This window comes from Juglans regia, chromosome 6 (assembly GCF_001411555.2).
Source record: "Juglans regia cultivar Chandler chromosome 6, Walnut 2.0, whole genome shotgun sequence".
In the NCBI taxonomy this organism is placed as follows: Eukaryota; Viridiplantae; Streptophyta; class Magnoliopsida; order Fagales; family Juglandaceae; genus Juglans; species Juglans regia.
The window spans coordinates 20,482,726-20,506,117 of NC_049906.1; the positions used below are offsets into that span (position 1 = coordinate 20,482,726).

At 37.7% G+C, this 23,392-nt stretch overlaps 1 protein-coding gene across 3 annotated transcripts in view; it reads left to right on the forward strand.

The window, feature by feature from the left end:
* The first annotated feature begins 17,856 nt into the window (after positions 1 to 17,856).
* LOC109002146 (transcription initiation factor TFIID subunit 10) overlaps positions 17,857 to 23,392 on the forward strand; it is a 30,889-nt gene continuing 25,353 nt past the window's right edge. Inside the window, exons 1-3 of one of the 3 annotated variants that reach the window (XM_035691340.1) lie at positions 17,857 to 18,021; positions 18,458 to 18,765; positions 18,906 to 18,970. In XM_035691340.1, the coding sequence (XP_035547233.1) occupies positions 18,673 to 18,765; positions 18,906 to 18,970 (158 nt within the window). In that variant the 5' untranslated portion in view covers positions 17,857 to 18,021; positions 18,458 to 18,672. Of the gene's footprint in view, positions 18,022 to 18,073; positions 18,191 to 18,457; positions 18,766 to 18,905; positions 18,971 to 23,392 lie in introns of those variants that run through there. The other 2 variants (XM_035691342.1, XM_035691341.1) reach the window with 2 other exon arrangements.

Sequence of the window (23,392 nt, forward strand, 5' to 3'; positions counted from 1 at the left end):
TGATGATATGCCCTTTACGTTGTTGCGAGATTGTATGAAGAAGCATGCGAAGGAGAAGGTGGAGATGAAGAAGATGTTTATTACCACTGGACAAAGAGTGTCATTTACAACTGACACATGGACGTCCATACAGAACATTTGCTACATGTGTATCACAGCACACTACATTGATAATGAGTGGATTTTGCATAAAAGAATTATTTTTCAAAGAATTTGTGGATCATAAATGTGTATCCATTGGGGCGAAGATGGATGATTGTATAAAGGACTGGAGAATTCGATAAGTGTTGTGTATTACAGCTAACAATGCTAGTGTCAATGACACATCAATTGATTGGTTCAAGCGGAATATGACGGTGAAAGATGATGTCATTCGGGCCCACAAGTGCGATATGTGAGGGCTTCCCCCCAAAAGCTTGTCAAGTTTAAGGCAATAGCAGAAGATCTTCAGATTGGATACTCTAGTATGTTATGCTTGGATGTTCTGACTCGATGGAACTCTACATACAGGATTTTGGATGTGGCACAAAAGTACCAAAGAGCGTTCAAGCGGATGGAGGTCGAGGATGGGGGTCTGATGTATGCTTTGTTGGAACCAACAGAACAGGAGCTCGGTGCGCCAGATGCACATGATTGGACTAGTGTAAGGTATTTTGTTTAAATTTTGAAAATTTTTTTATGACATAACCATGCGGATGGATATCTGGATCCAAATATAAGATTATGAACTTGTACTTCAGCGAGCTCTCGGGGCTTCACTTCCACTTGTAAAATAGTTGTGATAACTCTGAGGGATTGTTATCTGCTATAGCTACGAGGATAAAGACCAAACATGATAAATATTATAGGAGTATTGAGAAGATAAATAGATTATTATATATGGCTATGATCCTTGACCCCCGATATAAGTTGGTCATTATAAAATTTTGGGTAAATTCCGTCCTTAGGGCAGTAAAGGCTACATAGTTTATTAGAGTGCTAAAAAGTTATATTGATGACCTATACAGTTACTACAACAATAGTTGTCAGCCTTCAACCGCAGCTGGTCCCCACATTCGAGGCCGATGGGGTCGATAGCTTCCTTAGATGATATTGACCCATTCGAGAGGGTTACATGTAATACCCAGAGCATAAGCCCAAACCTAAAGAGAGGCCAAGTCCACGATGATGTCGTTTTAGTACTTCCTGGCTTGACTGCAGTTTTCTTGCTGACTTTTTTTTTTTCTTTTCTTCCTCTAGTTTCTTCACTTTCGAAAATCCATCCACCTCAAATCCATTTTTTTCCCCACGTCTTTGCGGTTTGTTTTCTTTTTCTTTTCTTTTCCATCACATACTCAAACTCTCACTCACCCACAGCGCCACTCGTTCGATTCACTACCAGATGATCAGTCATCCTCCAAACTCTCTCTCTCGTCCTATTTTTCTCCGTAAGTTCTCACCACCCAACGATCCAGTCACGGCTCAAGCCCTTCTCGGTTGGTCTCACTACCATGAAACACAGGATTGTTTTTCCTCCCATGCAAACCGTGTAACGAAGCCCTTCCCGTCCAGAAAGCACCGTAAACTGCACCCTCACGAGCTCCCCACAACCCACGGCCTCTACCCATGCATGGCAACACCCCGTTGGCCATCGTGTGAAAGCAGCCCAGCCGAGGTCATGCCAAGGAGAAGCAAGGTTTCACAACCAGTGCCTGCGAGTTCTAATCTCCAACGAGCGTAGGTGCAGCTTTGGTGTCGCCGTTATCCCCAGCCATAAAGCCACCGTGAAACGTCGAGAACCGCCGCCACGCGGACCTGCATCTCCATGACCAGCCACCGTTAAGCTTGGATGTGAAGATGCTCTATTTTTATACACCGAAACAGAGTTAATGTTTTGCCCACCGTGAGTTGCCAAGCCACCCTCACTCCTCGCCTAAGCCATGAGCCACCCAGTTGCACCACCTCGCTGAAATCAACAGCAGGAAGCGATGCTAGAAGCCTACCACTAGCCCTTATCTGCCGCACTTTTCTCTCTTGGTAGGCTTGAGTTTCTCTGTGTATCTCTCTCCCTCACGGTTGACACCTCTCTCTCTCTCTCTCTCTCATCTCACTCTCTTTCTCTCAGTGCGTCGTTGTTGGGATAGCCACCTCCCACCACAACCCAACTCTGCCTCGACCCCTTTCCCCACGGTGACGCTGCCTCTTAGTTTTCCCTGGGTAAGTGTTGCTACTGCACATGGTCCTCTGTTTTGTGGTTGTTACTTAAAAATGAAATTTTTTGTGTCTCGGTTAACCTAATAGATGAGTTGTACTATTACTATTTTGCCTCTTTGTATGGGGTCTCCAGATTTATTATTTTCGGATGTTTAGGTTAATGGATTTATATTTTGAAGAATTGATTATGTATATTCGGTTTGAAATCATGAGTGTTATATTATGTGCATGTATTATTTTTATTTGGACATAGACGTATGGATTTATAGTAGTAAGTCAGTACACTGATGCTTTTAACAGAGTAATTATAAGTTGATCATGTTTTAGTTTTATATATTAAACTCACTTTTTATGATTTTATTTTTAAATACAGATTAAATAAGTATTTGAAATATATTATTAGTATTAATATATATATATTTTTAGAAGTACATAGTAGTGCAAGGTTTTTATTTTGAACCCTTTAAAGAGAAACTAATTAGTCTACTTTTATTAAATGGAATATTTTCTATCCTATTTTAATCAGTTTTGTTTTAATGAGTCATTAAACTATAAATGTATTTTATGACATAATTGTATATATTATTAATATTATTATGCAATTTTAGAAATATTCTGAGTTTAATAGGTACGTGGATATTGATGGATTTGAGAAATGATGGTATTTTAGAATTAAGAGTAATTGTAGGTTTTTGAGAAATTAAAATTGGTACTTCAGTAATATGAGATTATCTGTTCATTGGAGATTTATTTAAGTTATATGAATTTTTTATAGGTGACAATTGACAATTGTTCAGTACTGTTGTGGAGAATTTCCTGGAAAGCTAAAAAGTCCAGGTAAGCGGGGTTCATATACTAGTTTTGCATAAAAGAAACGAAATGAGGTTGGCTTTAAAAATAAGCATGTTTGTTTTTGAAATGAAATTTGAAAACGACCTCAGATGTTTATTCTGCATGTGCATAAATTCTATATAAGAGAAAGTATTTTCTGTCATGATTGGTATAGACATTAGCTAATTTTGTGCATTTTGTTTCTGAACTATGCAAAAGAGCGAATATGAAAATCTAAAAATTTTGTTATGAATAAATGAAAATATTTTGATTTTGTTTATTTCGAACATGTGAAGTGATCTAAAACTATTCAGTATTTTGTTTTGATATGATGTGTCATCTGAAAACCTTGGCATGAAGTTCTGATTTTGTTTCTGAATGTGATCTGATTCCGATGATGTTCCGTTTTGTTTCTGTTAAGGCCCAGTCACGGGTTTAATGGTGGTTTATAACCCTACCACGGGGGTGAAACATGGAATACGGCCCAGCCACGGGTATAATGGTGGTTTATAACCCTACCATGGGGGTGAAACATGATATAAGGCCCAGACACGGGTATAATGGTAGCTTATAACCCTACCATGGGGGTTAAACATGGTATTTGTCCCGATGAGATGCTAAGAGATTATATGATTATAATGTGTCAGTTTGGAAATGCCAATGGATTTTTCTTGTTTGGGAAATAAGTTTGTCTCTTTGAAAATTTCGCTCTAGTGTTTTTGTACCAAGTTTGTTTATGCATTTCAAGAGTAAATATGTTATTTTTGCATTCTGAAAGTAAATATTTTATTTGCATACTGAACGTTATAAATGCTCATGTTTACATACTAGTATATACTCTCTGCTTACTGAGTTGTTGATAACTCACCCCTTATCTCCAAATATTTTCAGATATTTTGATAGTTCAGCTGAGGATCAAGATTTTGAGGCATTGGATGAGATGATTTAAGTATAGTGGTTTGAATCAAATTTTCTATATGATATTGGGAATTTGGAGTTTATTTTTTTTTATATTCTTGAAAGGTGAGTTTAAGTGTTAGGAAGTAACTCTCCAACCCATGCGGGACCGAGGCGTTACATTACAGGCCATCTTATTATGCAACAGTATCATCAACTCATTGCAACAAGGAATATTATGCAGTGTACGTTTGAGGTTGAACGATATTTTATGGAAGCTGTCGAGACACCTAGTGGTGTATTTCAGTTATTAACTTGGTGGAAAGTTAATTCCGTCAAGTATTTAGTCCTTTCTCATATAGCCCGATATATGCTAGCCATTCCTGTCACTACGGCTGCCTTGGAGTTGGTGTTTAGCACTGGAGGTCGTGTGTTGGATGCTTATCGGAGTTCATTGTCATCGTCAACCGTGGAGGCCCTCATTTGCACACAGAATTGAATAAGTGAAAACGCTTAATGGACTAGATACTGTTGTCATTAATGCCGAGAGTTATAGGCTTGAATCGGGTAACTTTATATGTTTTTAAATGAATATTTAACTATTTTTAATGTTTCTAACTTCTATTTTTTATGATTTTATATACCTAATTGTGAACTCTAACATAATTTTCGATGACCGAGAGTCTGAGACGGACGCCACTTGAGAGTTGGGATGGAGTTGAGAGACTATGGACTATGGAGAACCCCATTTCTTGGTGAGAATCAAATTCTACTTTTACCGTATTCAATTTTTTATTATCAATTTTGTTTTTATTGATTACAACTTTCTATCTTCATTTCAGGTATGATCAATGGACCATTGAGATTTGATTGAAATCGGTGTTTAATATTTATGTAATTATCTTTAAAGACTAAGTCAATGTTGTAATAAATGAGATTATTATAACTTATGGCTACATGTTATTTAGTTTTTACCTATTGTATTTAAGTTTTTTTTTTAATTTTTTCAGTATTTTTTTTATAGGTTCCGAATTGGGTGTTGGTGAGCCCAAAAGTCGAAAAGGGGATTCATTTAGCCCTATAAACGGTCGGTGCTCCAACCTCCGTTCAAAACTCTGATTAGAGTTCAGAGTTCTGACTTTCAATCAGAGGCGGAGTCGGAGTCAGAGTAAAGATTTTCCTCCAATCGGAGGTTGAAAACATAAACTCCAATTCCAACTCCAACTCCATCGGAGTCGGAACTTAGCCCTAGCTCTCTATAACATCCTTACATACAAGTTCCACTATGCACAATGACTCCAAAGGATATTTTCTCAAGGGAGACATCATCTTCAACCTCTCAAAACCCTAAATTTGTCCATTGTATTGTGAGATATGTAAGGTCAGGAGAGATTGTAAAATCGCCTATTATAGTGAATTTCGCCTAATCACGTAAATATTTGTGTCTCTATTTATTTTTTTTATTTGCTTATTTACTATATATTTTTATGGATGAACTCGAAGAGTACCGTATCGAAACCCGAATCATCATCGTAGGCCGAGGAAAATTCTTTCATCCCTTTCGGCATGTGGTGTGATTTTTTACTTTAACACACATAAAACTTAGAAAACATTGGAAAAATTTTTAAAATCACAAAACTTAAAAGATTATAAAACTAAAATTTAAAAAATAACATTAAAAAATTCTAAAACACATAAACATTAAAAAACTATAAAATTGATAAAAGAAATTAATAAAACACTTTGAAAAAAAAACGAACAAGAAAAAATGCATAGGTTTAGGATATATCTTTGGGCATGCAGCCTTGACTTTACAAGAGAATTCAAATAACAATGAATAGATGTGTAGCAGATGTGTAATCTTTCTTGCAATTGGGGCAAATACAAGTTTTGGATCGTTTTTCCTTTACAAGAAAATGATCCTCTACTTTTTGATGATTTTGAAAAACAACATGAGATTGACCTGTGGATGTAGCACTTGACATAAGATAAATTCATAATCGAACACATATTTCCTTAATATATTACAAACTTGGCTTTTTTGGATTGAGAAAGCTTTTCATCTATTCTATTCACCACAATTTTTTCAAATTTTTATATAAAATATAATAAATAATTCAAATTTTTTAAATTCTAAAACAAAAATAATATTAAAAAAAAATATTCTAAGAATATTTTATTAAACTTTCAACTTTTATCTCATCTCAACTCACTATCCAACCTCTCTTTAGAGCTAGGGCTATGTTTGGTTTCATTTTTTTTTTTCAACAAACATCTCAACTTCAATTCTAATATCTTTTAAACGTTAACAAACCTTTCAATTAATCAACTGTCTTGATTTTAGTGAAAAAGATATAAAAATCAAAACAATTTTTATAAAATCTAAAGAAAACTTAAAATTTTATTCAGAGAAAACTTAAAATTTTATTCAAAAAGCATGTCAATTTGATTTCAAATTTACTCACATTCTTTCACAAACATGAGCATATTTGGTTAGATAATTTTTTCATTTTTTTAAAGATCAAACTAAATATCTTTAAATCTTAAAGAACTTTTTTATTTTAACTTTTCAACAAATCAAAATCTAAGTACTAAAATCAATATAATTTTTATAAACTTTAAAATAAAAGTACTCTTAAAAGATTATATTCGAACAATTTAACAATTCTGCCCATTCACTTTCACAAACTCTAAAATAATATTTAAAATTTTTTTTATAAGTAATCAAGACTTATTATTTATTAAGAAAAGATGGAATAGGCCAAGTACACATATGTATATATATGAGAAAGACTTATTTAAGTTTAATCTAAAAATAAACCTCAAATATTTTTGCAACTTTTCATAACCAAATATAGCCTCAAATTATCAGTTTTCCTATCCACTTTAGCTTTGTTCAAGGCAATATAAAATCCGAAACTTGTCTCAATTTTTTTTCAAGATTTACAAAAAAAACTCCAAAAATCTTCACCAAGCAAACATGCCTTACAGTAGGCTTGCAACCTGAGCTCAAAATATTTGGTATCTGTCCGACCCGACCCGACCATCTCCATTTAAGGCGCCAACCTGGCCTGACTCGACTCGACCCTTCAAAACAAAATCGAGTCGAACCCGTATGACCCGACTGATCTTAAAAAAAAAAAAAAAGGAAAATACTCCCCTCTTTCTTCTTCATTGGCAAATGGACCTTTACCCATCTTCGTTGAGATCAAATGTCATGAAGATCCCTTTGCCATCAACAACTCAATATTTTGGCTAGGCTCTTCCAAAGTGTTCCCATCCCTCATTAGCAGGTCAATAAGTAAAACCAGTAGCCACTTTTGTGATCTTGACCTCAATGAAGACGAACTATATATTGATTTGGAGATTGTGTCTGAAGAGAACAGCGAGGAGAAACAGAAGCAAAACCCACTTCCACTTCTAGGTATTAGTAAGCCTGAACAACCATCAAAGCCTACTCAAAAGAATGGTTCATACTTCTCGATCACGGGTTGTACATAGTTCAAGGCTCTAGAGCCTACTCATTCAAGACCTTCAGCTTAGTAGCACACCCATCCATCTCTCTCGATATTCCTTTGAAGAAAATTCTCAGAGAAAAAACCAATCCCGATCCCAAACCCAGAACGAAAGATCCCTTCAAAGTCTACCTTCGGAGTCTAACTTCATTTTTTTCTTGACGGTGAGAACCATTAGCAGATTAGGACTTCTTCTCTGACTACCAAGTCTTAATCCTATTTTTTTTCTCATTATCATTAGCATATTAGGTTCTTTTCAGGTGATCAATTTTGACTGATAGATGATGAAATGAACCCGTTATGGGTTTTGACCCGTTGAACCTAAGTTTAGTTGGGTGGGCCCATGTCCGGCCTTTCAGTTTGATCAGGCCAAGCCCTTTTATGCATAGGCCTACCTTACAGTTCACTGCACACAATCAAAACTCAAAATGCTCAAACGAAGGTTTTGTTTGTGCCAGAACGTCAATGGCATTTTTGTAAATATTTTGAAGGGTAAAGACACACTTATAAGGTTGCAGATCCGGATCAGATTTGTTTTCGATCAAGAATTTAAAAATTCAGATGAATTCAGACAGTTATCCGTCCAATTAGATCAAAGCGAATAAGACTGATATTATACCCACCCACATTCGTAACTGAATATGGGTTGAGTATGTGGATATCTGTAGGATCCCACTTGGAGTAATGGAGATAAAATGTAAATATGTACTTTAATGAAAATAGTTACCGTTGGGGCTGTTTAAGGCATCCTTAATTCCTACAGGCAATTTAAAAAGTAAAACACACTCCAGAATATCCTCTCCTCTACAAAATTTTCCTTTATGTACTCATTGACTCTAGACTCCCGTGCGGAGGATTACAATTTAATAACAAACACAACATACTCAAACTAACTAAATGCAGCATCCAGACTACAATCTATTGGACTTGATACGCAGCATTTCACCTGTTGCTCTCACTTCCTTAGCTTTACTAAACAGTTCTTCTTCGCAACAGTTCGACTTGTCTTATGGTTTTAACAGCCTCCAATTAGAATGAGACAAGTAGGGAATTTATCAAATGCAAAGTAGGTAATTTTTCATCTGAATACACCCATTTGAGAAGGACCCTTTTCACTCGTGCCTCACTGCCTCTAACGAAAGCATACCAGTTTCTCATATCGACAAAACTAAACTCGTCGCCACACCTTGAGACACTAGACCCGTTGCCATTACCAATCTCAATTGCTGCCACCAACCTCCATCATCCCACCAAGCTCCGTCACCCCCTATTGAGGTAATTCCTCCATCGCCCCCCCCCCTTCCCTGACTTGCTCTGTTGCCCCCCACCAAGGTCTTATATCTAATTTGCTCTGATTTGTGTTGATTTTGTCTGATTTGTGCTTGATTTGGGGTTATTTATGATGTATAAAAATGCTATGTACCAAAATCAACTCAACATGTTTAACCCAACTCACACAGGTCCTTAACCATGAAAAAAATGTGAGCTTGAATACCTCATCTTCCGACAAGGCTTGTTTTTCTGCTTCTACAATCCAGTCATGTAGCAGATGTTCCACGAGAACACTATCAAGAGAGATGGGGTCGTTTATTTAGTTGGTGTCTTTTTTCTTTAATCACTTTTCACAAAAATTCAGAGAGTGGGGTGAGAAAGGTGAGAGTGAGGTGAACTTTGTTGGCCGTTTGAAGAGGTGGTTGTCGGCGATGTTGTGGGTGAGGGTGGTCCTTGGTCATGGGTTTTGGCAGTGCAGTAGCATCAGCAAATACGTTGATGGCTTAGGTGTAAAATGAAGAGGAGAGGGCACATGAGGAGTTTTGTGAAGTTTTGGTCAGCTATAATCAGGGTTGTCACTTGGTTATGAGTAGGAAAAAACTACTATGGCACCAAATAGTTACCGCTCCATTTGATCGCTCAGTGATTTTTTTTTTACTTAATGATGAAGGAAGTGATTTTAAGTATATTGATGTATTTTTTTTATTATTTTTTAAAAAATATTTAAATATAGTAAAAAAATCTGAATAAAAAATAGAAAAAAAATAGTTTTGCAAAAACAGCTAATGGTAACAATGAGTGGTGCTACTCAAGAGCACCTGTCAAGACCCCATAAAAAACCGCCATAGGACATGGTCCTAGGCATACATGGGCCAGCCAAGGCCACCAAGGGCCAATGACGTGGGCCCCCATGGGTTCCACATCACTATCACTTGTTTATTTATTTATTCTATTTATTTTTATTTATCAAGGGACCTATTAGAGTTTCCACTTTGTATTCTCTATAAATAAGACAATTAGGCATTTAGTTTACATCTTTTAAATCTTTGGCAAATTCCCTAAGTGGGTAGACTTAGGGCTTGTTTGGATTCGCAAGTCATCTCAGCTCATCTCAACTCATCTCACTACTATTCATTACTATTCAGCAACTTTAACTCACAAATCTCACTACTATTCACAACTCATATCATTACTATTCACAATCCATCTCAACTCATCTCAGCTCATCTCAAGTCATCTTCGAATCCAAACATCTCCTTATTCTTGAGATAATCCTTCGGTGCTTAGCACTTGGGCTACTTGGGTACAATTAGTGAATTCCTAGTTAAGGATCATCACCTTGCAATTCATGAATATGTGTGATTCAACTTATCTTGTTCTTGCAACTTGGTGCAATTCTTGAATCCAAGTTGTTGTTATCTTTGTTGCTTTCAAGTTTATCAATAAAGATGTTTATTTAATCTATGTGCAATTCGTGAATCATAGTTGAATTGGCTATGTTTTGTTCACTTTGTTCTTGAGTGTTTATCACTTGTTCATCGTGTTCTTCATTTGTCCTTGATGTACATATATTTTCTTCCATATCAAAATATCCATATAAACCAAAAAGAGAGTCTTCATATTTATTTGTTGAGTCCATTCATCCTTTGATCATACTCTTCCCTCTTGTTCATCCATATTGTTCATCTATCTTATTCACCCATTTTGTTCATCCATCTTGTTCATGCGTGTTCATCCATATATTTTCATTGCCACATTCAATCCATCCATATACTATAATTCGACTACTATAGTGTTTGTCCTAGTTGTCCATATCCTATATTTACTCTTCATCCATTATAGCCATTAGCCCTAGCCGAAATCCACTTAGCCGAAATCTTGCCATACACAAATCTTGCCTTATTTGGTAACCCTAGCCTTCCACAAGGATTTCCTAAACTCTAGGAATCCTAACCATAGCCACCCTTCATCCAATCCATTGACCTAGCCGAAATTTTCTTGCCACCATCTTTTCATATTAGTCACTTACCATACCTAGCCTCCATCATCTCCATAAACCCTAGCCATCCCTTAAGAGTCCCACTTGACAACTTCCTTAATTTTAGGAAATTTGACTAATCCAAAGCACATCCCTTAATTCTAGGAATTTCCCTAGAATCCCTCCATCCCTTGAATCACTCCACTCATTCAATCCTTTTCAATTCCTTAAATCCCTCATTCCTAAAATCATTCTATTCAACTATGACATTCTTCACTTACCAAATCCGAAACACTATCTTTCCTTGATAGATTCCTACCACTAAGGAATCTTCCCTCAATCATCTCTATCTTTCTAAAATCCTACCACTCCCTAAATCATCTCTTACAAGTTAGGAACTCATCTTACATCTTCCAATTCTTCCCAAATTCGAAATACATCTTTTGCCTTAGTCAAACTTTCAATTCCTAACAACCCCCATGCATCTTACCATTTAGGATTATCCCTAGCCACCTTACCTATCATTCAAATCCTATCTTCAATCTCCAATCCCTTAATTCTAGGAACTTCCCTAGAATCACTCATTCCTTAAATCTCTCAACTCTTTCAATACACATAGTCAACCAAAGACTCAATCTCTTGCCATATTCAAATCCTACCTTCTTTATCTTATACTAGACAATCCCTTAATTCTAGAAACTTCCCTAGAATCACTCAATCCCTCAAATTTCCCATTCCCTACAATCACTAGAGTCAACCAAAGACTCCCAATCCTATCTCGCCATGTTCAAATCCTATTTTCCATCTCCTAATCCCTAAAATCAACGAGCAACCCTAGACTCATTCAAACACCTTCCAACCCTAGCCTCTCTCATCCACATTATTCTCAAACTCTAGCATCTCATTTAAGACTCAAACATTAGTACATCTCTTCCCAATCTCGAAATCATCCTTAGCTACCACACAAAACCCTAGCTACACTTCACCATACTAACCCTAATTATCTTCCAAGTGGCCCCAACATCAAGGAAAACCTTCAAGCCATTTCACTTAGCATCAAACACCCATATTCATCACATAGAACACTTGAATTCATCATCATCATCATTTCATCACTAAACACCATACCATCATCAACCTAGGAACTCATCTTTATCATCATACATTGCCATTATTGTTCAAAGTCCAAGCATAAGGACTTAGGCAATCGGTCATCACAAGGAGAACCAAGGCGAGGACAACCCAATGTTTAGGGATAGACTGAGGTCCCTAACAGCTCTAGGAGCAGACTGAATAGTGGAAAGGTTTTCTTTTTACTAAAACGACATCGTAGCTCCCTTCCTCTTTCTTATGCAACCCATTCCCTTCTCTCTTTCACAGACTCTCCTCCTTTCTTCTGATCTTCTTCCTTCTACCTAGCTTCATAACAATACCAGATACCCGCATCGTGACCTCATGATGTAAAGTCCTCATTTGTTCAGTTCAAGTGTTATGAACCCACTAGGTAGAACTCACCCTTGAAAACTAGCTTACAAGGGAAGGGTGCCTAAGGGCTTATAAACCATCAACCAATCTGATACTTAGTCGATGTGGGATCATAACAACTACCACGCTCCGCAGTCGACGTCCACGGTGGTCCTGACGCTCACACGGGCTGGCTGTATGCTAGGTCTTTTTCCTAGGTCAAAGCGAACACTGCCATGTCGACATCAGCCCCCGTGCCGCACGATTGCAACCGTCGCAACATGTCCTTAGATGTGAGGTGGCTCTGATACCATTTGTTATGAACCCACTAGGTAGAACTCACCCCTGAAAACTAGCTTACAATGGAAGGATGTCTAGGGGCTTATAAACCATCAACCAATCTGATACTTAGTCGGTGTGAGATCGTAACATCAAGGCTTTATAGGGTTGAACATTGAAAACCTCTCTACCTCGCGTCGTCGCCCTTCACCCGCTATGCTGCACCATTGTAACACTCACAATGTAATAAGAACTGTAAATAGGTTTTTGAGCTCACTTAGAGGGTGAGAATCCTCCAAAAACTTAAGAGAAAATGGTAGACGAAGGGGAAGGGAAACCTCAGAGAATATATTTCTGCCAGAATATTTGATAACAAGCTATTACACGCCTCTATGAATTATAGCGCCCACTACCGCTAACCGCTTTGACAGAGCCTTTAACCAATAAAACAAGAGTCTGAATAACAAACAATAAAAGGAAAAACAGTAAATGACAACAATAGTATGTCGTTTTAAGGCCTAAAGGTAAATAACTGGACTCAAGCCCATCTGTATGCTTCCCTCACGTCTGGCCCAAACTTCCCGTGTCCCTAGCCCATGATTATCTCAGCCTCTAGGCTCGATACGTGTGACAAAGCCCCCTCCTTAGAACACCTTGCCCACAAGGTGTGGGTAGGTTTTCTTCACTTCATGGAAGGGCTCCCACGATGCGTCCTCACGGTTCTGCCCCTGCCAACAGACCAGCAAGTCTACGACTGCCTAATTCCCTGCTTTCCGCATTCTTCTGGCCAACACCTCGACTGGTTCCGGTTTAATCACGCCGTCAACATCCACAGGAGGTAAAACCGGAACTACTATTGCCTGCTGCCCTAGCTTCCTTTTGAGTTGGGATATGTGAAATACCGGGTGAATCGAAGAAGAGGGTGGAAGATTCAATCTGTAGGCTACCTTGTCGACCCTCTGCACTACCTGATAAGGCCCGAAAAACCTAGGAGAAAGCTTCAAACTTTGCCTCTGCACCAAAGACATCTGCCGATAAGGTTGAAGCCGAAGGTAGACCCATTCTCCTACTTCAAAATTTTGTTCCTTTCTTTTTAAATCTGCTTACTTTTTCATCCTGCTCTGTGCTCTATTCAATTTGTGCTTGAGTAGTTGTAAAAAATTTTCCCTTGATCTGAGATTTTCATCCACGGCCTCTAGCTTTGTATTTCCAGGGATGTATTGGATAAGTTTGGGTGGGGAATACCCGTAGAGGGCCTCAAAAGGAGTGGTACGGGTAAAGGAGTGGTGGTTGGTATTATACCACCATTCGGCTAGGGGAACCCAGTGTGCCCATGTTTTCAGTTGGTCACCCACAAAACACCTGAGGTAGTTTTCTAGGCATTTGTTAACGGCTTCTGTTTGGCCGTCAGTTTGAGGGTGATATGAGGTACTAAAGGCTAGTTGGATGCCTTGGATCTTGAAGAGTTCCTGCCAAAACATGCTTGTAAAAATACTCTTCCTCTATCCGAGATGATGGATTGGGGCATCCCATGTAGTTTAAGGACATGTTTAACAAACAATTGTGCCACTGTCTTGGCAGAGAAGGGGTGTTTCAGAGTAACAAAATGGGAGTACTTAGTGAGTCTATCCACCACCACCCACACACTGTTGAAATCCTGTGAACTTGGTAGTCCCTCCACAAAATCCATGGTTATGTGGATCCATGGTTGTGAGGGAATTGGAAGGGGCTGCAATAGTCCACTGGGCTTGGACTGATCAACCTTAACCTCTTGACACACCTCACACTCCCTTATAAACTTGTTTAGATAAGTTCTGAGCCCGTGCCAATAAAATTCACTCTTTATCCTCTATAGAGTCTTGTCATAACCAGAATGTCCCCCCAAGGGCCCACTATGGAGTGTTTGCAGTATCTTCAGTCTAGAGTCCCCATTGCTCGCCACACATAACCTCTATTTGTAATAAAGCAGGCCTTCTCTTGCTGTAAAGTTCATAGGTAATTGCTTTTTCTGGTTTAAACTCAGTAGGTTTTCAGTGAAAGGATCCTTAGTGTACCCATCCTTAATTTCTTCCCACCATTCGGTAGTAGGTACTGACAAGGCAGAAATGATGGTTTCTAGTGCCTATTCAATGCCCTCATCCCTTTTAGACAATGCATTAGCAACCCTATTTCCAGTCCCCTTCTTGTACTCCACTTTTATGTCATACCCCAAAAGTTTTGAGACCCATTTTTGTTGCATCAGAGTCCCTATCTTCTGTTCTAGGAGGAATTTGAGACTTTGGTGATCTGTTTTAACAGTAAAAATATGTCCAATTAAATAGGGCCTCCACTTCTGTATAGCAGCCACCAAGGCATACAATTCCTTCTCATAGGTTGACCAAGCCAAAATTCTTCCTTTAAGGGCTTGACTAAAATAAGCAATAGGTCTGTTCCTTTGCATCAGTACAGCTCCAATGACCTTTCCCGAGGCATCACACTCAATAACAAAGGGTAGTGTGAAATCTGGTAGGGCCAGTACAAGGGGTTTGGTCACTGTTGTTTTTAGCTTAATAAAAGCCTCATTCGTTTCTACTGTCTAGCAAAACTGATTTTTCTTCAACAAACTAGTTAGGGGACCAGCAATACCACCATATCCTTTTATAAATCTTCTATAGTAGCTTGTAAGGCCAAGGAAGCCCCTCAAGGCCTTGAGTATAGTGGGAAAAGGCCACTTTTCCATGGCTCTGGTTTTTTCAAGATTTTCCCTCACCCCTTTTGCCGAAATCAAATGCCCTAAATAAGCCACTTCAGAACAAGAAAAACAACACTTGATGGTTTAGCAAATAAGCTATGCCCTCTTAAAGTCTCTAGGGTCAGCTGTAAATGCTGAACATGCTCTTTCGCAGTCTTACTATAGACTAAGATATCATCAAAGAACAATAGGATGAATTTCCTTAAGTATGGCCTGAATATGTCATTCTTGAGATTTTGGAATGTAGAGGGGGCACTAGTTAGCCCAAAAGGCATAACTAAAAATTCGTAATGACCCTCATGTGTTCTAAAGGTCGTTTTAGGAATGTATTCTTCTCTTACTCTGATCTGGTGATAACCAGATCATAAATCCAGCTTTGAGAAAACCTGGGCCCCACACAACTCATCCAACAGCTCCTCTACTACTGGTATGGAAAATTTGTCATTGACAGTGGCCTTATTGAGTGCCCTAAAATCGACACACATCCTCCATGAACCATCGGCCTTCCTCACAAGTAAAACAGGGGATGAATAGGAACTTTGGGAGGGCTGAATCACCCCATTTTTAAGCAATTCCCTAATAATCTTCTCTATCTCCTCTTTCTGAAAATAGGGGTATCTATATGGTCTGACCAAAATAGGTGTGGTGTTTGGCAGTAGAGTAATAGAGTGGTCATGGGTCCTGTTAAGTGGCAACCCTTGTGGTTCCCCAAACACATCATTAAATTGATTTAATAAGTCCTGTATTTGGTCAAGAACTCTTCCCCTTTTTTAGACTGAAACATTCTCCAATAATTGTAGTAGCAATCCCATTTTTTCCAATTTATGATGATTATTTAATCCCCCCAACTCAATCTGTTTGTAGGGCTTAAACCCTTCAACTTGATGGACTTATCATCTTGTTGGAATTCCATGGTCAGCTCAGCAAAGTTCCAGAGTATTGGCCCCAATTCCCTTAGCCATTGCACCCCTAACACCATGTCACAACCCGCCAATACCAACACTTGAACTTCTGTGGAAAAGCTATTTCCCTGCACTAGAAACCTTAGTTCAGGACTTCTTCCTTCACTAGTGATCAACTCCTCATTAGCTACTTTACATTAACCCTTTCCTCCCCTTTTATTGCCAAATTCCCTTTTCTTATTGTTAAGGGGTCTAGGAAGTTATGGGTACTCCCCGAGTCAACAAGTATGACCACCTCCTGGTCTCCCACCCTACCTCTCAATCTCATTGTTTTCGGGTTTTGGGATCCTAACAAGGCATGTAGAGAAATTTCTGGTTGTGTATCGGGTGTTGGGCTTTCTAAGGGTTCTTCTTCCCCCATTTCCTCCCCCGAGTCCTCTGTTATCTCCTCAATAAGGAATAGTTTTGGGTTGGAGCATTTGTGGTTTGAGTTCCATTTTGAATCGTAGTAATAACATAGTCTTTTATTCCTGTCATCTTTCATTTGGGTCTGGTTCATTTTTTGGATAAGAACTAGGGCTTTGGGAGGTTCTTTTGGTGATGTGGATGGGCTATGATAATGGTATTTTGGGATTGTGGGTTCGGGTAAGGGCAATAATCCTTTGGAATTCTTCCTTATAGCTCCCAACAATTCCTCATGTATCCTTGCTAGGCCATAGACAGTAAGCAATTTATTTGGTTTGAACATTTTAACAGACAACCTTATATTATCCCTCAAGCCACTCAAAAAACAACTGAGTTTGTAAGACTCAGATAGGCCACTCAACCTATTAGATAAGGCTTCAAATCTGGATTTATAATCCTCATCAGTTCCTACTTGCTTCAAACGGGTCAATAATTCCATGGGATCATCATATGAACTAGGACCAAACCTAGTTAGTCAAGCTTTGGTGAATCCCTCCCAATGATCCAAACCACCCGATTCCTCTAAATTCTGAAACCAGATGAGGGCTTATCCCTCCATATGAAAGGAGACCAGTCTCAATTTGTGTTGTGGCAATGTATTATAAACATTAAAGAAATGGTTGGCCTTATAAAGCCAGCCAGTGGGGTCCTCCCCCTTGTAACTTGGAAAATCAATACGTACTAACCTTGGTATCATTTCTCCTCCAGATTCTTGGTGATCTTCGTGGCAGTGACGGTGGTGGTGGTAGTTTGAAGACTCTGAGTGACCAGATTTGTGGGACAACTTTTGCAACTCAACATTCATGGCTGCCAGTTGCTGCATAATTGCATTAGATTGACGCTTCAAGGTCAACATCTCTGTTTCTACTGTCTTAAACTGGGAATCAGTGGATTTGTTGAGGTTCGCCAGACCTTCTTGCAATTGACTCATCCATGTACCATCTGCCATTTGTTTCTTGTAAGCATAGTGAGATCGAAATCTCTGATACCAGATTGTAACACTCACAATGTAATAAGAACTGTAAATAAATTTTTGAGCTCACTTAGAGAGTGAGAATCCTCTAAAAACTTAAGAGAAAAAGGTATACGAAGGGGAAGAGAAACCTTAGAGAATATATTTCTACTAGAATATTCGATAACAAGCTATTACACGCTTTTGTGACTTATAGCACTCACTACTGCTAACCGTTTTGATAGAGCTTTTAACCAATCAAACAAGAGTCTAAATAACAAACAATAAAAGGGTAAAACAGTAAATGACAATAATAATATGCCGTTTTAAGGCCTAAAGGTAAATAACTGGATTCAAGCCCATCTTTTCCTCACGTTGGCCCAAACTTCCCGTGTCCCTAGCCCACGATTAGCTCAGCCTCTAAGCCCGATACTTGTGACAACCATTTCTTCTCCGCTTCACGCCGTTGCCCACGGAGGTCCGCCACTCTCTTGCTTTCTCTGTGTGTGCCATCGCAGAATTTCAGATCCCTAGATTCGTAGGTATGATTTACGTTTTCCTCTCGGTTTGACTTGGTGATTTCAGTTTCAGTTTGCCATGGTTTCTTTCATCTATTGTTAATGCAACTGAGGGCTTGTTATGAAATATCTTTTTTTAATCCAACTGAGGGTAAACCCTAAGTTTCTAACTCCTTCGCCGTCATCGCCGCCGGTATGGTTCTCTCTCTCTATGTCTCTCTCGAATCTCGAATCGTTGAATTAACTCCCTTTTCTTTCAAATCTGTCGGTATGGTACTGACTCAATTTGAAAATTCAAAAAATGAACAAAAGGAAACGCACGAAGTATTTGATGTTGTGACGTGTGCTGTATTTGCTTCAGCGAACAACAGTTGTAAAAACAAATCCATCATGCACTGCAAATATTTTCTATTTGTATAGCCTATCGTTAAAATTCTGTTTGGTTGGCTTTGTTTTGTAGGTTAAAGCGTAGGAAGGAAACGGAAAGAGAATTTTCCTAATACACAACTATTATCCATCTCTCCTAAACACCCAAACTCCAATTCATCACCCTTGCCGGTGCTTTCTCCCCCTCTTTTCTCTAGAATACGCCTAGAGACAGTACCAGGACCAGTTTTTTACCCTTCTCTGCCGCCCCTCCTCTCTAGAACACATTGAGAGAGAGAGAGAGAGAGGATGAATCATAATCAGCAACCGGGTGATGGTACGCATGAAGATGACGCTGCGCTCTCTGATTTTCTCGCATCCTTAATGGACTACACTCCCACCGTAAGTCTTTCCTCTTCCTACAAAAATCTCTTCATTTTTTTTCCCAGAAAATTCCGATCTAAAACCATTTTTAAATGCACCTACATAATTTATTTTCTTTTGTCTTTTTTGCTTGTTTGTGTTTTCTATTTTGCTTTCAGATACCAGATGAGTTGGTCGAGCATTACCTAGCCAAGAGCGGGTTTCAATGTCCCGATGTTCGACTGTAAGTGCTTTTTGTTCATTTTTTGAATTTTCAAATTGAGTCAGTGCATTGAACAAAGAAGAATGCAGCAGAATGCAAAATGTTAATTATATTTGATGTTTCTGCATTCTGCTTTTTGGAGATTTAGTAATTATTATGGTGTTGTGTAATTCTCTTTTTGAATTTAGTAATTAATTCAAATTTGAAGAGAGTGTCTCTGTGTGTGTGTGAGAGAGAGAGAGAGCTTAAAATTTGAGGAAAAGGCTCTACCCTTTCTGGATTTTTCATGCAAAAAATATTCTCTCTAGAGCTACATAATTTCCCTCGCTTCACAGATAGTGAAGAAGAAACTTGGGAGGAAGTCGTCCAGCAGACTGTGAAGAGGCTGGTCAATCACATTCAAATTCAGAATAGGAGCTCACTTCAACAAAGAAAAGAGCTAGAGAACTAAAAAGGCTCAACTGGATGATCAAAGGGAAGGGTAATGGATGTAGTTTTATAAAGCCTAAAATCATTTCGTGGATTGTAAGGGGGCTGAATGAGATGGAAAAGCACCTCAAAATCAGAAAATTAGCTTTGAAAATGGAAAGTGGACGTTGTATGTTTACAAGAAACGAAATTGGAACTCATTTCATTAAATATAATTAGAAGTTTGTGGGGGGTTGTAGTCAAGTGGGTTGGCTCTATTTGCCATCCAATGGAACTTCAGGAGGCATCTTAGTGAGGTGAGATAAAAGGGTGGTGGAAAAGATAGAAGATTGTGTGGGGGATTTTATGGTGGCTTTTTCGTTCAAGAATGTTGTAGATGGATTAGTCTTGGTTATGCCGATGCATTTCGATTTCGCTGTTTCAATGGGCCTTTGCAGGTGTTTATGGTCCTAATCTAGATTGTGCATGAAAATTATTATGGGATGAGTTGGTAGGAATAAATAGCATAGGGGACTTACCTTAGGTTTCGTTTGTTTTCGCAGATGAGATGGGTTGAGATAAAAGTTGAAAGTTGAATAAAATATTGTCAGAATATATATTTTTAATATTATTTTTGTTTTTAGATTTGAAAAAGTTGAATTGTTTATTTTATTTTGTTTGAGAATTTAAAAAAGTTGTAATGATTAGATGATATGGGAAGAGATGAAAATAGTTGTGAAAACAAACGAAGCCTTAGTGTATTGGTGGGACTTTCACATGTGAGTCCATGACTCGGTTCATCTCTGAACAAGATTTACTAGATCTTTCTCTTGCAAGTAGTTCCTTCATTTGGTCGAGCAACCGAGAACTCCTCTTGGTCAAGGATTGATAGATTCTTCGTATCATCAGAATGGGAAGCATGATATCCGATTCTTATTCAAAGAGACTCCCAAGCTGTGTTTCGACCATTTTCCCATCCTCCTTGATTGTGGAGGTATTCATGGACGACCAAGGTACTTCATGCAGAAAATATGTGGTTGAAATTGGAGGGATTCATTGAGAGAACCTGTCAGTGGTGGTATTTTTACTAATTTCATGGAAACCCAAACTACATCTTGGCATATAAATTGAAGCCTTTGAAGAAAGAAGGTATGGAATGAATTGGTTTTTGTCAATGTGGAAGGCCAAAAGAGTTCTCTATTTGAAGAAATCAAGGGATTGAAAGGTGTGAAGGTGGTGAGGGAATTATCTGAAGTGTATGGAGCTCTTAAAATCCCAAGTGTCTGCGGAACTTGAAAGAGTTTCTCTATTGGAGGCAATATCGTGGAGACAAAAATCGAGAGCCTTATGGTTGATGGAGGGGGGATAAATGCACCATAATTTTTCATCGGGTGGCTAACATAGGAGACCAAACTTAGATGTACTTAGGGCTCATTTGGATGCTTAGAATATGTCAGAATATCTGTGAATAGTAGTGAAATGATTTGTGAATAGTAGTGAAATGGTTTGAGTTAATATGTTATATTGGGTTTTGGAAAATGAGAGAAAAAAAGTTAAATAAAAATATTATAAATTTAAAAAATTGTTTGAAAATATTTTTTTAATATTATTTTTGTTTTGAAATTTGAAAAAATTATATTATTTTTTGTGTTTTGTTTGGAAGTTTGGAAAAATTATAATGATTAGATGAAAAAGTTGAAAAGTTGAAAATTGTTGTGTTTGAGTGATGATGTTTGGGAAGGAAATATTTGAAAATATCTGAGAATAGTTGAGAATGCTCGTGTTCCCCAACAAGGCCTTACAAAATGGTGCTCTCAATTACAAAATGATCATTTGAAGAGATGGAGATCCGGAAAGTGGTAAAAAGTATGGCGGGTGACAAAGCTCTAGGTTTGTAACACCCTGTTCCCCTAGGGTTAAGAATCACACCATTTTTAGAAATCCAGGGAACTTGAAATGCTACTGACCTCGCTTTTAAAAATTTTCTTCGTAATGAAGCACCGAGTATAAAAGATTCTATAATTTAACATAAAACACATTTCATTATTTTAAAAGAGAGCATGCGGAAGCATTCATTGAAAATTATTCAAGTCTCATGTGCTTAACAAAATAAATTTAATGGCTGGAAACATAAAACTAAGGCTTCATTTGCATTCAAAACCCACCTCAACTCATCTCATCTCATCTCATCATTACAACTTTTTTAAATTCTCACATAAAATATAATAAACAATTTAACTTTTTCAAAATTCAAAACAACTTTCCCAAATTCCCACACAAAGTATAATAAATAATTCAACTTTTATTCTACTATTTACAAACCATCTCAATCCATCTCAACTCATCTATCTTTCATAAACTGCCTAGGTCTTTGGTTTGTCTCCCTTGGTCAAGTCCCATCCTGCAACATCTTTCTCACAATGACCATAACCTGGGATGGATTTAAAACATACAAAAAATTAGTTGAATACTTAATAAGTACATAGCACAGTAAAAATACTATACATGTAGGGTTTTTTTTTTTTTTTAAAATGTGCAACATAAACATGTGACATGTACTATGCATAGCCCATTGAACTGATCATAAGGGAAACCGCTTAACTGATCATAACATACTTTGGTGGACCACACTTAGGTCTATGGCTTGCACATTCACCCATAACTGCATTGGTACAATGCATCTCTTATTGCCATTCTTAATGTTTCTTTCATAACTTGTCTTTTATTTTTCTTACCATGATGCATGTAGAACACATAATGACATAACTTATCGTAATCATAAATGAAAACATATCATGATGCATGTAAAACATTTAATAACATGAAACTGAAACTCACTTTCATCATTTCGTAACTTAGTATGTAAAAAGAGGCTTTCAATAAAAGGCCATACATACATAATACTTTAAAAACATCGTTTACCATACGAGTAAGGGTATGATCATGCTACTTACATAGTTTAGAAAATATGCATGACAATGAAAGGCATGATCATATTCCTTACATAATTTGGAAAATATGTGTGCCAATGAAGGGCATGGTCATATTACTTACCTCGCAACTTTGGACATAGCGCATCGATAATCACCTATCCAATAAATATGTAATCACGTCAATTTATAATCTCGCATACCATCACTTTAAAGACAAAAACTTCTCTTAGTTTGTACCACCCCTTCCCGTAAGTCAAGAATGTCATGTACATTCGTAGCATAATGCCCAGTAAAGATATACGACATCATAAAAATGCTTCATTTATTAAATCATAAAAACTTATCTAGCATGTTAGTCTTTCATTATATAAAAGCTGAAAACATAACAACAGGACATAACTAGTTCTATGTGATAATAACACTGATTCAAATGTCTAAATCATAAACTAAGTCCATATGGAAGTAACACTTGTTCAAGGTCTAAGTCTCTGGAAATTAATTCTACTCCTAGCACTCCAAATCTGTATATACGCAATCATCATCTGGGACATTAAAACATAAAAGCAGGGAAGCAAATGAGTCAAAAACTCAGTAAGAGCATATCATACTGTAAATTTAATTTTTAACTTGACATCATACTTGATTTAGAAAAACTTAGATGCATAGACATACATACACATAACATATAGATCATTCATTAGTAACATAGGTGGAATTAACTTAATCATGACGATGCATGAATAACTGATGCCATGCATTTTCTATCATTCGTACATAGCTTATTCATTTTGACTTTCACTTAGTGGCCAACATAACATATGTGCATCGGTCCAATTGTTGTTGACCACATAAATCGTAGCATAACATATGGCGAGTCACGCTTAGGTCTATAGCACCTCATACATCATAGCATACATATGGTGAACCACGCTTAGGTCTGTGGCACCGCATAGTCATAACATAGCATATGGTGAAGCATGCTTAGGTCCTTGTTACTGCATACATCATAGCATAGTATATGGTGAGGCTTAGGTCCATGTTATCAAATACATCATAGCATACTTATGGTGGACCATGCTTAGGTCTATGGCTCGTACATCCA